Raw genomic sequence first — 19,018 nt, forward strand, 5'->3', positions numbered from 1 at the left:
ACATTTCATCCATTATTGAGGTAGTATTCAACATAATTTCCTTTTTTAAAAATTTAATATAAATAAAACCCTTTAAAATAATGACGGCAAAATTAATACAAACCATTACAACTTGAATCGTTAGTTATTTCAATTTTTTGAGAAATCAAGCCAAAAGTTCTTTTATTTCGTTCACTTATTTTATTTCATGCAAATAATTTTTATTCCCATTAAATTAATTTAGAATCTCTTTATCTCTTTATTTATAAAAGCCTATATTATTTCCATTTAATCTATTGGCGAATATTATTTCTTAAATTCCGAATTTTAAAATCTTGTTTGAAGTTCTTATGTGATTTTGTGACTTGTGAAATGAGATTCCAATGATCAAAATGCAAATTACCGTCTATGATGGACTCGCGAGTAGTGACGAAATTATACAAGGCGAACTACTAAACAAAGAAGCTAATCAAAGCCTACCTCCGTGTAGAGGCGTGATTCCAATTTCACGGGCGGAACGCTTTGCTGTCATCGCGTCGAATCAAGTGCATATGAGAGACAGGGGATGAATACTCTACTTGACATACTGTGCCGAAAAGGATCTTTGTTAATGAAGTCATTAATCTTTGACCTCTTTTCTTATAGCTTTGCACTTTGGCCTCTTTTCTTATCGCTTTATTGCGTACAAATTAAAACATAAAATTTGACTTCATTATTTGAGAGTTTATTGTTTATTAATAATGGTTTTTGGAATATTATAGAGAATATTCTATGAGAACAAAATATTTTAAATAATTCATTGTTAGAAAATTTAAGTTCTTTTATGAAAAAATATGTTCAACATTTTGGCTTCTCTTAGAATTACATATTTTATTTTAGCGTATTAATAAACATTTTGCGGAAAGATGACATAACATTTCATAAAAAATATATCTAAATGTTTCTTATTTTTGTTTCATTTTCAATAATAATCTGTTCTTGTCAACTATAAAACAAATTAAAATTCTAATAAGATTAAGTTTTAACAATAAATGTTCAATTATATTAAAAAATAGATCAAACTTATCGAAAGAAGCAAAACTTTCCGCCATTTCTGATTTTATCAATTCGATTAGAGATTATATATAAATGTTATAAAAAAATAAAGTACAGAAGATAAAAAAATCTTGTCTTCTTTAATATTCAGTTGAAAAAAAGAAAAATCAAAGTTTGAACATATAAATGCTTAGTTTAAAAATTTCGACTGATAAATTACTAACCATGTCATTGTTCAGATATACATCATTCATTATCACGAGAAGTATACGCTGACTTAATTACATCGACGTTAAGATATAATTGCATTTTTATTTTAAAATTTACACACAATCTCTCGAGACTTTAATTACCAAAGTGAACAACAACTGTCAACACACGAATTGGTCAACAAAATTTAATTAAATCGTGTATCTCTCCTCTCTCCTCTCTCTCTCTCTCTTCCAAAACAATTTACGTGGTCTCGCGAGATCCATTATGCGTGGAAAATCGCCTGTGCGTACGATGCATTATATTTCGCTGTCGCGGCACAATACGAGGGATCAAATTGGAAATCGGTGAAAGTAGCTACTGTAAATCGGCGAATCGATTGGTGGCAGCCGCTGGATACGAGAAAGCGGGCGTGGAAACTGCAATTCCGGCTACGTCGGAAGCTTTTCCGTTATAGATTCTGAGTTCGAGACACCGTCTCTGTTCTCGTGGATAGATGTATATTCGCGGCTTTGCTACTCACATATGTATGCTAACTCATACATGCGTGTATGGCATACGCACCACGGCTTCCTCTACTCTCTCGGTCGTTAAGCAGCAGCCGCAGCTGCCGTCGCCGTCGCCGTCGCCGTCGTTGTCGTTGGACGGTATTCATGTACCGACGAGTATCAGCGCATAAAAGCTCGTCCGATCGTAAGTCGTGGGCGTAAAAGTGTCTACCGACCCTCTTCGCAGCTGTGTACGCACGTTGCGTGTGTACGCTTCAAAGACTGCTCGTGTGTACTGCATGTCTGGTCGTCTTCTTGCGCAGATATCTATGGTTGCTTCTTCAAGATGTTACAAACCGCGCGATTTTATTCGAAATATGTATCAAAGAGAAGTATTTTTAGGCTTCGTAATCGGAATTTTCGCATACAAAAATTGATTTTTTATTTATTTATTTAAATGAAAATGTTACATGTATGTATTTCTTGATGATTTATATCTTGCATTGTTTCAATATTAATTATACAATATATAATCATTCTGTCGTTTCTCATTATTTCTTAATGTTTCATTACGCAAACTAGTATTAATATTTTTGGACAGATTGCCAGCTGTTCTTGAATTTTCTCTAAATCAATGCGAAAATAAATTAATGTTTATCTATTATTATTAATCTTTTTCAATTAAAAAAGATAATGATTTCTATTAAAATATTTAATAAAGAGGTTTTAAGAAGCAAAAATTAGGATGTATATTAAATACGTTGAACATAACGTATATAAACAAATAAAATAAATTTAACATACCATCTTTTATTCTAAAAAAACCAACATTTTGCATTAAAGATGAAATAATGGTAAGAAATAATTAATAAAGAATTATAAGAAGTAATATTGTATAAGTGAGCGTTATTCTAATAATAAATATTTATTTTACATAATACGATGTGTGCTTGGCCATTAGTTAATACGAAATCTTTTTAAGGGCTTTAGAATATATAAAGTTATATATATATATTTATGTCTATGATTTTTGTTTTAAGCAAAATACATCATGGTTTTAAGATTAACGTTCACGTTTTCTATCTTGGAATGAAGTTAACCTAAATAAACTGAACGAATGCAATGTATCCTCTGCTTAATCTGTCCAGTGGCCCAACATCGCGGTCGTGTTCTTCCCCATTCTCCCTTTACTTCGTACTCATCCGTACTCGTACTTCATAAGCTCGTAAACGTATCTCTTTACGTTATTATCTCAGGCGGAACGCATCGCATAATCCGCCTATGCGGTCGTTGTACCCCAAAAAAGACAGGATGATGAGTCAGAGCATGACGATAAATCTCACGCTGCACCGAAGACGGAAAAAATCATCTCGCATCTTTGCATTAACGCGTCCGATTATCATTATTATCCAGCCTTCGCGCGCGATTATTTGATGCATCGCCGTGTCTAATGTGTTGCGTAAATACGTAAAAATGTCTTTACGCTCTGCTTGATAATAATTTAGAGTCGCTTAAGCGTATACAGTTGAGAATGACAATCCGTAACCATAACTCTTTAGTAAGCGGAATAACTTCAAACTGGTTAGGTCAGTCATAGGAATAAACTTGAAACTTTTAATTTTTTTCCCATGCGTTGTAATTAATGTGATATTCGTTTTTATCTCGTGTATGTGTATATGCTATTTGAAAACATGAAAACCTGAGGCATGTTGTATCAAGACAAGTATCAACATAGAAAAGATCAAATTCAAGCAATCTGGGACTCTCGTTTTCTTTTCGATCTAGTTATCAATGAAGATTAAGTGATATTGTTGAATTAAGTTTCGGCGATATGTGTGAATAATAAAGTTTACTTTCTTTTTTTTCCAGTCAGTTTAATCAAATTCTTTAATTTTAATTTTAATTGAACATTTTATTGCTAAGGTTTACTCGAATTATAATTTTTAATTTCTTTTAATTGACAGGATTATTAGTATAATGTAATTAATATTTTGTATTAGTACGAGTTATGGATTCATTATAAATAGAACTAAATGGATACAATTTCCCTCCTTCCCCTTCCTCTCGAAAGAGGGGAAACGCGATTCACGGCTGAAGGATGCGCTTGGAGGTGAAAGGCACGACGAGGCCAACTACCAATTAAATCGTACCTTCAATAGGACCGCCGGATATCTCGCGTGCGACTTGTCCTATCCAAGGCGGATTTCTCGACTCAGCTATATGAACTTACGAAGTAGCCGCTTGGTTTTTGCGGCGCTCATAGTTTTATAAAGCTAATTTATTAGCCGCACGGACATGGAACATCACGAAGCTGTTCCTCGGGCGGTTTTATGCTACGCGCGCGCGCCCCGGGAAGCGCAAGAAACCGCTCAATCTTCGTTTCAATCTTCCTAAAGTACAAGTGCTTCGATCCTCGAGATTTCTCCACGTCGCTTTCTTACCGAGGAAAGCCGAATAGTACGGCGATGTCGTAAGCTAAAACCAACAAATGTCATACATTTCAATTTAATCATAAATTATTTCTCTTTTTAGACTTTCTTCCACCGAAAGAGAGAACATTTATTTTTAAGTAATACCATCTTTTTTAACGCAACAAATATTTTGTTCTATTATTTTGAAATTGACAAAGAAATTATTTTGCATATAGTTTTAAATATTATTTTTGTTACTAATATAAAGTCATTATAAGTTTTAAATGTGATGCGGTATAAATATTTTGAAAATCAAATTTATATTTCAGTTCTTTTATTTATACTTCGAATTTCTAACGTTATATGCAAATTTATGAAAATATATTTGCGGTGCACAAATAAAACTAATTCATTGCCGGAGAAATGTTCGGGATCCATTAAACTTTTTTTTTAAAAGTAAAATTAAAACATAAGATGCAGTTGAACGGAAATAAACTGTCGACCGATATATATTTTCCGTTCCCTGCAATTACCACCACCGCGTTGTCACCGCTACCTTCGCCGTTATTTTCGCCGTTACCTTCGCGAAGCAATGACAATCGACAGAGATTATCTTATCACGATCTTCTATCGGAGCGACTCGTATAGTTAAGTATTTTATAGCTACGTTCCCCCAGAGTATGCACGCATAGCATGCGTGAAACTGCACTGTGTTCGCCGGATCCGCTTGGCAATCCGACGATGGCCGAGGGTATCATTAGGAATTCGTCTCACTTTTTGCGCGGATCAACGCCGGAGGTAACAAACGATCACGTAATCCGTCGCCTTCCTGGTTTGTGCGAAGGTGTGTCCCAATAAGTAGGCATTTCCATTACTTTCGTAATTATTACGTAAATTGCAGAGTAATTATATACGATGCTTAAACGGGACTATAAACCTGAACGAATGATATTACATGTCTCAATAGTTGAGTGAAAAGGGAAGTGACATTATTATCGGTTATTATTTTTCTTCCTTCTCGTTTTAAATAAACGCTACTTCCCCAAATAAGTACGAAGCTTACTATGTTTAATTCGATATTTAATTCGGTAAAAATGACGAGCGAAGGCGAAATCTAGGCGATTTGAAAATATGTTCAAAAAATTCGATGCGCAGAAACGGAAGCACCATGGGAGGTAGCATCATCGCGCTCGTGAAATCGTGCGATAGCGAACGCGTGGGCCGGCGTTTCCCGTTTCTGTTGTCGGCGTCGAAGCTCAAGCGCGCCGCGAGATTAAGGCAGAAGGAGATCAACGGATAACGCGGCGGAGATATATATCGGTGGTTTACACGAAGGTTGAGACCCCGGTCCGGAACGAGGCCCGCAGCCTTCAATCATTGTCAATCGGTTCGTACGAAGCACCGTTATGGTGTCTTCGTGCTATCGTCTCGTCCCATAGGACGTTCCACCTACCACGATTCTTTGGCAACATTCCTACCTTAACCACGCAGTCCCGTTCTCTGCGAATATTCGCGACAGATTCTGAGATCATGAATATCACGTACTGCGTAGGTATCTGCAGAGGTTTTTTTTTTTTTATAAAAAAACGAAAAGGAGATCAGCAATTGTGTAAAATATTTTTACACATATCTTGTAATTCGCGCTGAGAATATCATTTATAACGCCTAGCATAAAAACACTCAGGTTATCGGCTTCCAATTCGAAAAATTAGTCATTTTTATTTTATTATACAAAGATGGTAATTTTAATGATAAATTCAAATTAATATTTTATAATTATATTATTTTGTATATTATAAAGCGACGATTGAAATTAAAATATAGAATTTAAACTTTCATTTAATCTGTAATTTAAAATTTCATTTTTTTGCGTGGTGAAAATACGGGAAAAAGACAAAATGGCTTAAAAAGAAAAGAATTGCCTTCAGTGCGAATGGACAGCCATCAGAAAATATATTATTGTACGAAAGACGTATTTCAAGTATAGCATTGTGCCGAGATATCCAATTTAGACCGGGTATACTCCTCTCGTTTTACGAGGCTGGACGGACGACGTTTGTCCCTAGTTATAAACGTGGGCGTGCCAACAGCAAAGAAGACGCGTGGTACGAAACGTCGTGGAATAGCTCGCCGAGATTGCCCCGCTCGTAACCGGGGAACATTGATAAGTAGAATTCAAGGATTCAAGGGGGATGGAGGTACAAGACCGACACGCGGAGGATGTTTGGCCCGAACAAATAGATTTTACAAGCCCGGTCGGTTGCGTACGTAACAGTTACCTCGGAAAGCGAGCGAGCACATCCCGCCATGTGTCATGGCACATTTTAGTCCGGTGCGGAATGACGATAAAATACAAGCGACGAATAAGAAAAAACGCGATGAAAGGACGGAAAGGGGAGACGGAAGGATGAGATGCGAGATATAAATATTCGTGTGCGTGGGCGTTTCGGATCCCGCTGTGAAGATAGCGAATCGACGGTGCAGGTGCACTTCGCGTAAGAATCTTTGGCGACGTTTATCTAGCACCACCTGTGAAAACGGTAATTATTTCAATAATTCGTCGTTTAGCGGACAATTTAATTGAATTTATCATTAGCACTGAATTACTACTCAATGTGTGCAGTTATTTTACTGCAATGCTATAGTAGAATAATGCCACACGAATGCGCCACATTTGCATAATAATGCACGCGATATAACAAATTGATCCAAATTGATCCAACACACAAACGTAAATTCCCGATGTTTCTCTGAAATTTATGACGATGTGATTTCGAAAGATTTACAATTTATTGTGTAAATAATATTTTATCTACATGAAATGTGATTTTATCTCTTTATATTTAATCTAATTTAATCATGTAATATTCTCAAAGTCTGTGTAACATATATTTCTAACATTTGATTTTTTTAGAATATTTTTTTATTGCAGATTTAAAAAATAAAATATAACGGTATTTGCAGTAAGCAAATTTGCGCGAATGTGCGAAAGATGAAAAAAAAAACGTAAGAACGGATTGAATGAATCTCTTACAGCATCCGCACGCAACAGCCAATTGGAACGAAGGACGATAAGCATTGATGTCAGTGAATAATTCGATGCCAAGATAGAGTACGTTTTCACAAGTGTTGCGAGATAAAGTCAGCTCTCGAATCGACATAACAAAGACATAAGCTTGCGGTTAATATCTGTCCTTGCTATCAACAATTCCAGTCTTTTACTCTCGAGAAAACGAAAGCAGGCGGTACTCGGTTGAAGTACATGACCTATACGTGGTCAATTGTGAAGGATGTCTCAACAGAGAATTCGCGAACGCACGCAACTGATATCTCTATCATCAATCCGTGAGATAAGTGCATTGATCAAAATTCCTCGAAAATAATTGAACTAATCAAGGAGATAATCTTTAAAACAAGTTAAATTTGGAGCGCATTTAAAATTTATTAATAGGATCATGTAATAATAAATAAGAAAATTAAGAATATTGACAGACTACTCTAAATTTTTCATCAACACAGAGTATTTCCTTTTTTCTTTGTTTTCTTAATTAAATTATGTTAAATAAAATAGTTCTACACTATAAAATATATCGAATAAAATGATAGTAGATTTTTTGATGTAATTTTATAACCATAGTATTTTATAAAAAGTGACTAAAGAATAGCTGAATCTTTGTAATTATATTTACGAACTAGATTCCATATCTAATCGTAGAAAGAATGCGCTTTGTAAGCAGCTTTGTTTGCGTTTTTTCCTATCGTGCCGCAAACATTTCAAGATGTATGCTATAACAATATATAATTGTATCATTAATAATTTGAAACAAATATTTTGATAGATAGATAGATATCTTTATTGTCTTTTTCTTGAAATTACAATAGATATCCGTTATCTATTAACATAATTGTCTTAATCTACACTTACATTAAATTTCTTTTAAATAAAAATATCTATATACATTTTACATATAGTTAATACTTATATATCATTCTAAAGAATTTTTTCTTACTATGATATAATTTATTCTACAAAATATATTTTCTTTGGAAGAAAAGTTTTAACCTCTTTGCTTATGGTAACATATTTTGCATTAGCATCCGAGTACGTGAACACACGACAGTAAATCTGGGTCCTCTCCCATTCATGCGAGTAAATACATTAATAAACAACGTGTCCCCCATAAGGTAGAGACGATTAAAACCGCCAGCACGTGAATCGCGGTTAATTTATATGTGGACTCAGACTGCGTGTGCTTTTCTATCCCGACGAATCCCCTGCGGGAGACGTGCGTCTCCCCTAACGAGCTCTTTATGCAATACCGAGTTACCCTTTTCTCATAAATTTTAGGTGACCAAATATTGGTACTGACGAGCCGACTCGTGTCGGTCTGTTATTATGATCGACACAGCCCGTGGGACGACATCGTGACAGAACAAAAATTATTGGCAATATTTGCTGACACATTGTAATGTAATGCATGATTTATGCCGTTTATGTCTTTTAAAAAAAGAACAATATTAACTACAACCGGTTAGGTTGGTATCTCAGAAAGAATAAAATATATAATAATTTTTAATATAGAATATAAATAATAATAGTTTATATAGGTAAGTATAGAATTATAAAATAATTTATCATATGTTATTATTTATTTCTTGTATTTAATCTTTAACTTGAAACTTTGCGTTAGGTGAAATCGAAGCCAAATTTTACAATCAAGTTTATTTGGTGTTAGTGTCTTATAACTTTTATAAAACAATATTTATGATATTTTCTGTATTATATATAATATATAAAAAATTTTCTATTTTTTGGTCAATATTATAGGATTTCTGAGAAAACATATCACTCATATAACATCCATACAAACAAATTACATACAATCCATTTTCTATAAATTGTTTAGCTAAATTTTATGTTAATTCTTGTTGATAAACATTTTTTCTAGATTGTCATTTTTTGTGTAAAGAATTTTTGACAATTCCTTAATTTTTAACATTAATTATTTAATGAGTTTGTCAAAATAAAATTATATAGTAAATTTTACTTGAATTTTTAAATGATTAAATGAAAAATACTATTTAGAGCACTGTACATGCAATAGCAGTGCAGTAACTTTTTTTTTTTGCATACCTCACACATACTCACTACACTCCGGTTTCACTCTCGATCACCTAGATGCCACGTGAACCTTCTGTAGTGGTATGTGTTTCTCCGAAAATACAAGTTTCGCACGCTCTCAACACTTGGCGTTATTTGTCGCTCGTCCGCACGCACCATGAGGGCGGAAATACGTGGGCGATCGGGCGCACATATAATGGTTACATGGCGCGTCGTTTCGCCTTTCTCCCTTCCTCCCAGTTTCTCGTATGCCCTCGCTAAACCTCAATGTTTATGCGGTAATGCAGCTCGATATAATGCACCCACATGGTACGCAAGACGACACTTGTCCACCTCGGTATTCGAATCTTGGTGGGAAAGTGATGCTTGGGAAGACAATAACGCAATATCGACGTTTCGCAAAAGAGATTGCGTCGCTTTTATCGGAGATATATTTGCCCAAAATGGAATTTTGTTGAAACACATTTAAGCACGTTTTCGTTTATGAATATAAGTTGTAATAATCTATCGATTTTATACATATCAAGAGACTTGAAAAAAAAATTTAATTAGAACATTTTAAAAAACTATGTAATAACTGTAATTTAAATAATTAAATATATGCAGCTATACTATGTATGTATATGTGATATTAAATAAGTAAAGTTGAATGTGATTACTATCATCCTGTAGGCGATTCCTCTTCGATGACGATGAGCTGAGATGTTATTATATCTTGATATAAGTGCAACGTGCAGCTTGTATGATTTTGCACAGATGCGCTTCAAAAATAATGTTCTAACCGGTATTAGTTTAAAGCGATACGTTCGGGAGGAATATTGATGTTTCTCTCCCACGGGTGTTGCAGCACCCTCGGTTAAAATTTCTACCAGCTTTTGTCACAAAACCCAAATCACGTTCCCCTTGTTTATCCTGGCGTCGAGGGAGATAACTGCCAGTAACAGATTTTACGCGCGGTGGCCGTGATTCCGCAACGATATGAATGGACTCGCGAAACTGTTCGGTCCCTTTTACTGTCTCTATTGCTTCCGGTATTTGAACAAGTGTTGAAATCGTATGACTAATGTAGCGTAAGGTTACATTTTCGCGATGCGACTCGATGTCAATATCAAATAACGAGATTTTTTTTAAATGCAAATAGAAACATTTTAAATAAAGTAAAAAATAATTGCAATAAGTTAATATTTCTACGTTTATAATCTTTTATTTAGCTAAATAAAGTTTTTTTTTTATAAAATTTTAATTAATATTCTTAAAATTGAGTCTTCTAAAAATTTAAAATTTTGATAAATTCTATAAATATTTGGTATATTTTACGTAATCCATATTAAATTTATCAAACATTTTGATAAATTTTTTACATGAGTTTTTCTCATATACTTTATTTAGCAAAACTTTACAGATATTACTTATTTTAATTGATAAATATTCTAAAGCATTCTAATCATTTCAACTTAATTAATTATTAATAAAAGATAATTAATTTTTTAATTGCGCGCTACATTTTACCGTTACTATTTTATAGGATCGTGGAGACAGGATCGACTTTGCTTCCCTGGTCCGGAACTTGCTCGGACCGATTTATGGTGACAATGTTATGGATCTACTGATAAGACAAGCGCGGGATATCCTGGTTTGCGCTTATCATGGTAACTTGGAGAACTTTGTCCGGGCTTATCTGTCACCTGCTGCAGCCTTACTAGCGGAAGTGAAGAGTGTCGTTTCCGAAACGGTGAGTTACTTTCTCCTAAGTCGCTTTTAATGCAGAAAATCCTTCTCTTTTGATAAATAATCTTGAGATGTATTTTAATGCTAATGACACGATTAGCATTAAAATAATTTCTAATATACTATGTATACACATGTGGAGTTTTCTTATTGTTCATGCGAAGCCAACATACATCGACTTTTTAGCTCGTGTTCGTTCCGGATATTAATTAAACGATTGCTATTCTTGGCTACTCATTATATGCATTTTAATTCGTGCGAAGACGCGATATCGCGTAATTCAACCAATTATTTTTGCTTGTTGAGATTCACGCTATATCATTAAGGATTCTTTAGCCCTAACGAATAGAATCTGAATAATGACTTTACCGCATCAACTACTTCTTTTTTATGCTTTTTGAATTTTTTTTTTTACTGTGTAAATATGATTATTTTTCTACATATTCTGCACTTTCAAATTTTTTGTTTATTTTTATATAACTTTATTTAAAGAGTCAAGCGTAGCTTGAAACATGTATGTGTGTGTGTTTACATCTTATTACATGTTTCAAAATATAAGATTGTTATATTTTCTTTAATTTATTATGTAAGAATATCTACTCATATAAAGAATTGAAGATTACTTGATATAATCTGCGAATATTTATTCTGATTATGATTTATGATTATAGATGTTTCTTTTCTTAAGTTTGATTTTTATACTCTTTTTTTCTATTGATGGAAAACTTATTTTCTTATGATAATTTTTTAATATGTTGTGGCGCATTCAAATTAAAAGGAATATAAATTTAAATTTCATGGAGTTAGTAAGAGTCAGACGTGGATTGAAATGCGTCAGTTTGAAGGAAAATTAATATTTTTTATTGAAATTGATTAGTTGTGCACAAGACGTAAATGCGTTTTAATATTATCTTAATTAATTAAATAATTGTATTAAATAATTTAAAAAAATATATATTTGGATACAACAACGATCTTAAATGATACATGATTCTCTGGTAGAATCCATCATCCAATTCTCTCGTATTTTAGAAATATATTGATATTTCCAGACTGGTTTGGACAAACAATAACATTCATAGTGTTCCAAACTGGTTTCGACCAAGAAAGATATTGGGGTACTAGTACAGAATATATTGTATATCCCATGACTCTGAGAAAATATTCATTCGTAAAAAATATTGAAGCAGAGAAGAAAATATGTATGTAAAAGAATTAAATGAAAAAATGATTATTTTGTCAATTTTTGATCAGCAGTTTTGTGTTATGTCAAATTATTATAATTTTTTTAAATTATTTTGGCCAAGAATAGCACAATTGAAATTTTTATTGGCTTTATTTATCAATTCCGAATGTAATAAAATTTGTTTACTACTTATATTTAACAACACACGACAAAAAAATTTCTTTATGTCACAAAATTTATTAATTAAAATATTCCGCACTTTTCATATTTTTTTATTTTTATTTTTTGCTCTACATTTTCTTTAGGTTTAATTGAATGACAATTATAAATCCACGTTACATTGTCAGATAAAAGAATAAATTAAAAATATTAATATACAAATTTGTTAATGAGTACAATTCTGTTATAAAAAATGAACTGCATTGTGCTTAATGAGACGACTTAGTTATTTATTAGAATATAATTTGCAAGTTGCGAGAAAATCTGCGAATGTAATATAATGCGTGAATGAAAATAGAATGAGTAAAGCGTACATAAGCTTCGAGCGGGCTTCGTTAGATGGCAAGAGCAGCGAGAACTTTTCTCGCAATCAAAATCCAACTGGGAGACTATACCTTGCCTGACTTGATCGTCTCGCATCAGCTTTGCGCAGTGGCGATATCGTAACCAATGAGGTTCTACCGAGGTGCGATTATTGCTAGTTGAAAACTTTTACCAATACCCCGCCATGACGATGTGAAATACCATCGGCTACGGCAATTTTTGAAGACCCCTACGGGGGTTGAAAGTTTAAATCAAACATACAAATTTATATTAAACAGGAAACTATATCGTCTGAAACATGACGAAAAAATGCGATATTAGTTAATTGAGTATTTATAAAATATTATTGAATATTTAGAATATTATTTAGATTACAGTATTAATTTATTAATTTAGTATTAATTTTTTTTAATTGTGTGATGTTTTTAATTAAGTTTTATAATTGCATTTAAAAATCTTACATTGCAATTCTTTTCGAATTAACTTTATTTGCTCAAATTAAAGAAATAAAATTGTATTGTAATATGAAAACAATATCAAAGAATTTAAACAAATAAAATCTAAATTTTAGATTATATTTAGATTATTTTTTTTATTATATATTTTTAGAAATTGATATTAACAGTAGATAATGAGATAATGACTAATTGTACGTAGCATTAAGTTTACCAAACATATGTCGAATAGTTAATTGTCATGGAACGAATAGAACGAGGATACTTTATAATTTGACGATCGGGCATTTAAGCCCTCTCGTGACCCTCGATTTCTCTTTATGGGGAAGATTCTCATTATCATTCTCCGTATTCGTATGGCGTACCAACTGTCATTAGATGGAGCGGCTCTTACAAAGGCCAAGTGAATTTCTCGCGTGGCGCGTGAGACGCGAAAAATATATACGCGTGTGCGTTCGTGCCACTGTCGTTCCGTAATGGGTCGGGGTCGACGTCGACGTTTAGGGTCTATCGACCGTGCGATTTCCGTTGAACCGGCAACCTGAATAGGCCGTTTGTGCAATCGTCAACATGCACACTATCGAGCTAGAGACTGCATGCTCGGAGGACAAATGATGGCGCGATTAACCTATTTACGTATCGATCGACGAGACCTTTTATTCGCCTCATTCCGGCAAACCTTTTATTCGCCTTGTTGTGTCTCATCGTACATTGCCTGCGCAATCGCCGAGGAAGATGGTCATTTACATCCGTAGTAGATAGAGAGAAATTTTTCAGACTCTTCCGCACAAAAAACTATTTCGAACAAATTTTCAACTCAATTTTCAACATGCGTATATTTATAAATATCAGATAAATGATTATTTCCATTATTAACATCGATTCCGATGTTGCAGTAATGTTACGTATTTTTATTTTTCTTTTATAATTTGTTGCACACAATGATTTTATTACAACGATAGATGGCATATATTAATACTTTATTTTTTTTTCAGACTTTGAAAAACATGTTACGCGTAAACATTTGCCTTTGAAAACATTTTAGCTTTATATTTGCAATTGTTATAAATTAGTCTTATTATTAGTAATCTTTGTACTACAATATTTCAAAGCGACAACAATTTTAGAAAATGCGATATTATTTGATTATAATATTTAGAATATTATCTAAATTACAGTATTAATTTATTAATATTTAATTAATTTTAGTATTAATTATTTTTTTAATCACGTAATGTTTTTAATTAATTTTTATAATTTCATTTAAAAATCTTACATTGCAATTTCTTTTCAAATTAATTTTATTTGCTCAAATTAAAGAAATAAAGTTGTATTGTAAAATTTAAAAAAAAAATGTGAAAGAATTTAAATAGATAATATCTAAATTTTAAATTATTTGATACTGAGAAGTGATCATTTTCGCGTAGATATATTGTCTTCGCTAATTTATATATGCAATATATAAATTCTTTGCAAGTTTTTTAGTTAATAAAACAAATAAGTAGGCAGATTTTTTTAGGATAATTTCTTAGAACAAACTAAAAATTACTAACAAAAATATATACTCTACATTTTTATTTTTATGTTTTAAATATGTATACTCTTTATCCCCCCTTCTTTTTTAAAATTTAAATTAAATCTTCAGAATATATTTAACTAGCTTAACCGATTAAGTATTCCAAGGCTACTGATATAATTAGTTTCGGCTATCTTGTTCGATACATAACGATGTCGTAATCGAATAAACAACGTTCGGAGAGACAAGAAATAACTTTTACTCTCGGATATGGTGAACCGTAAAAGCCATTGTTCCTCGGGTATTGCTACGCAAATCAATAGTGGTTCGCAGCAATCTTATATATGCGAATGGTATACAATTTAATTTCCATCGCTCTCGCGCAGAGTATACTCCTCATAATTCTCTCGCGTAACGTCGCGCCTTAGTATAAATTATGCGAGATTATGGCGCGAGCCGTACACCGTATCAAGATTCATATTTTACAGGCGATTCGAGAAATTGCCATAACATGCTGTTGCATGCGGAAGTGGTTGAATGTTAAGCTCCCCGTTTCAACACTTCTATAATCATTTTGCACGAAATGCGATTTTCCATGAGACTTTCACCCTCGATCCATGTAATAATCTTGCCCTGTTTCCGACAGATTAATTTTCATGTCAGTCGCGCGGAGCATCAAATGCATGAGACCATGATTAGTTTAAATTAGCAAGTACGTATACTGCTCTTAGTAAGTTCACTTTAGAACTGTAGCAAATGCGAGACGAATGCTTGTGTCAGTACGAATTCGTAAAAAAGAAGATAATGTTACAAATTAATTAATGAGAAGCAAATAATAATTGAAATTAATTGAATTAGAAATGGAAAAAATTCTCATATATAATAAAAAAGAATATATTTCAAAAAAATGAAAAGTTTTTTAATTACTTTTTTTCTACGAATTACGAATGCACTTATTGTTTTGATACATGTAATTTATTCTGACTTCCGTTGCGAATTTGTCGGAAAGAGTTTTCGCCGGCAACACGCATCCGCCACAATTGTAGCCACGCAACGGAAGTCGTTAGTACGGAAGACAAGGCGCGCTAAAAGCGGGACCCACATCTGTCCGCGGGACTTTTAATTGCATAATTTGCGGCATAACTTACGCGCCGGAGCGCCATTCGCTCGTTTCATTTCGAAGCTTATCTTTCGTTTTCACGTGCCCTAAAACTTGCAGTGGAGTAATTAAAAGTCCGCCGTCGTCAATCAGAGCCTCTTCTGCCCCTCCTCCCCCCCTCCCCTTCCCCGCTGTCGCTTAAGGGCGAGATAGAAAGGCGCACCTCGCCTCGCATCGCGCTCGCGAAAGTTCGAAGTTTCTGCGGGCTTTCGCATTCGCGAAAGTTCCCCAAATGAGCACTTTCGAGGCGAGCCTTACGGGTCGAAAGCTTACGAAGCGTGTACTGTTTATAGCGACGGAGCAAGCTTTTCGCAGGGACTACCATTCCTTCGTCAGGTTAACGCCCGTTAATGAACGACGTTACTTTCGAATAACGCCTTGAATGAATAAAGCTTGGAAGCGAAAATAAATTCTACGACAAGTTGCGAACGATTAATTTTGATTTATTTATTATATATTCTATATACCATGCCTTTTGATTTAATTATATATTATTAAGAATTTTTAAATTACGAAAATATTGATCAAAATCAAATTAAATTTTTAGGAGTTTCTTACATTGAAATAAGCAAATTAATAAACAATTTTGAGAAAATTTATGTATATTATAAAATTAGAAAATGTATTATATTATGTAGATTACATAAAATTGTTTTATTGAATAATTAATATAATTAAGTAAATCTTTTTTTTTTAAATTTTTATAACTTATCTGACAAATGAATGACATGTTAACTATAAAGGTAACTATATAACTCTACATAAAAATATATAGAGGATATACATACGTAGCATCGGCTTAGTATCGTGAGATAAGTACGATAATAAATAATATCCCTCGAAAGATTGACGATAACTCGCAATCTCAAATTACGCGTTCGTCCCGGTGATTATAATACGGTCTATTAGTATGGCAATTGCAAAATACGATAAAGCAGATGTAGACGGTGCATTATTAGCGCAACTCTCTCTTTCTCACGTTGTGTACTATCAGCGAAATTATATTTTCCTTCCATAAATCGATCTTCACTAAAATTAAGTTTTACGCGCGAGAAAGGCACTTGTATACATACGAATGTGTACGATTATATTCTGTACCTCTTGAGAGTCACTTCTTTCTGATCTTCAAACACTTTTCAATAATAGAAAGAGAGACAAGAACTGATAGAAATATAGATTTAAAAAAGGAGACACATACTTATAAACTTTTAAGCTACCTACATATATATAATTATTTCTCTTGTAATATAAGTTCTTGTACAAAAATATAACTAAAAATGTTTCATTTGAAAAAGAAATAGTCTTTATCGCTAATATGAGTAAAAATATATAAATTTATTAAATTAGACAGAATTAAAATTAAGATATATATAATAAAACTTTGTTTTATTAACTTTAACAGATTTTACTTTAGTGGATTGCCAAACTAATAATGTCTTGACATTTCTACTATACAAAGATTGACATTAAATGTCTCAAAGTATCTATGTTTCGAAATTCTCAGTCGTCCTGTGTCAGTGGTATCTGTATTCGCAGCCTAATTGATTCGCCGGAAGGGAACTTGCGTAGCGATCGCGGGTACTCGAGAATGATCTCTGCTTGCGCGCGTTTTCGACGGAAACGGATCCGCGGTGAGCGCTTTTAAAGTGCCCCGGCACGACTATTTGTCTTCGTTTTGCTATGTTCACGCACTGATAGGCGGCATCATTAATCATATTGCCGTGGCACGATTCGCCCATCCACTTCGCTCGTGTCGATACGCGTTATTATTGTATGCGCCGCCGTGAACGCGAGCTCGAGCGATGGATTAATTGCGTATCACGTCGTCATGGCGATTATAATATCTCGCCCGTGTTGGCCGGCTCGCGCGCACGCCCCTCGGGACATATTCTGGCAGTTAGACGAATAATAAATTTAATTCGCCGGCATGCACCATGACGATCGAGAGTCGTGGGCGAACCCACCCTCGTGGTTTTCACTGCTACGAGAAGGTGCAGTCGATGAACTGATGGACGACATGCTTCCCTTTTCTCGCGCGTAACTCGATTCCTCTCGGCCGGAAAATTGATTCACTTTCGAATTAAGGCATGATAACGAAGGTGTTTGACATATCGCGATAAGATATTGGATATCGATTGCCCATCCATTTAAATGTTCCCCATATTATTGTTTGCGCCTTTTCTCTATGTACACATTGCCAATAATAATTTCCTCTGCATTAGATTTATGCTGCGATTTCCGTATGAAGTCTGATATTATATTGTTTTTTTATTATATAATTAAGTTTGACGAGTATTAAATAAATTACGAAAGCTGTTTCATTTTACGAATGTCAACAAATAATGTTTTCATCGCTATCTTATCTTTTAATATAATACACGATATAATTTTATATAATGTGAATTAATTTAAAAAGATTTACTTTACAGTTTATAGTCTTATCAAAATTTTCGTGTTGATTAAAAGTGCACTTTATATAATGATCCATCTTCACACATTAGTTGCAATATCGATAATACTTAAATGGGATTCGTGTGATGATTGTTATACATTTTTGACTGTCGAAAATAATATTAAAATTTTGTAGCCTATCATTTGTTGTATTATATGTTGCATCAATATCATACTTTATTTTTAATTTTCATACATTTCAAAATTAAAGAAAACGCTGTAAAATCAATGACAACTTTTCTACATTTTACATATGAGCCGTAGCATTATATATATAAACAAAAATTTATTAATATATAATGCAGAATGAAATTTTGCAGATTTCTTTCTGCTGAAAACAAATCTAAATATTTCCCATCGTAAAGGGAGACATAACTTTACGGCTGTTTGCCTTTGCTTACGGGTTAGGCGTGAGCTGGCTTATGCTCTAACGGAACGTATCGCCCGTAAAGTCACATCATAAAGAAGTGGCAGTCGTTTAGTAATTGTTCGAAGTTCACGGTTCCGTGTGGCAATCGATAGTACGCGCAGCGTTGCTAAAACAACAACTGCGGCGCATGTTCGGGTCGTCGCACTTTCCGATCTTAAAATTCTCTTGCTGTTCTTGTTGTTCTTGTTTTTCCTTTGTTGGGGGTGAGACTCGATATTTACACCATCGTAAGTTTCATGGTTTAAAGTTAAAGTTTTACTTTCTTTTTCCACTTCGGTTAGGTTTTTCAGAGATATTTTGAATTA

The 19,018-nt window shown here is 33.4% G+C and overlaps 1 protein-coding gene and 1 non-coding gene across 4 annotated transcripts in view; both read left to right on the forward strand.

The window, feature by feature from the left end:
* Window positions 1–19,018, forward strand: part of LOC140662972 (puratrophin-1) — a 300,935-nt gene that overhangs the window by 52,264 nt on the left and 229,653 nt on the right. For all 3 annotated transcript variants that reach the window (XM_072886768.1, XM_072886767.1, XM_072886770.1), the window contains exon 2: window positions 10,771–10,977. In XM_072886768.1, coding sequence (XP_072742869.1) covers window positions 10,771–10,977 — 207 coding nt within the window. The remainder of the gene's footprint in view (window positions 1–10,770; window positions 10,978–19,018) is intronic.
* On the forward strand, window positions 12,800–12,940 carry LOC140663308 (U4 spliceosomal RNA). The gene has a single exon (XR_012046252.1). It is a non-coding gene; the product is annotated as a U4 spliceosomal RNA (small nuclear RNA).

This window comes from Anoplolepis gracilipes, chromosome 2 (assembly GCF_047496725.1).
Source record: "Anoplolepis gracilipes chromosome 2, ASM4749672v1, whole genome shotgun sequence".
Taxonomy (NCBI): Eukaryota; Metazoa; Arthropoda; class Insecta; order Hymenoptera; family Formicidae; genus Anoplolepis; species Anoplolepis gracilipes.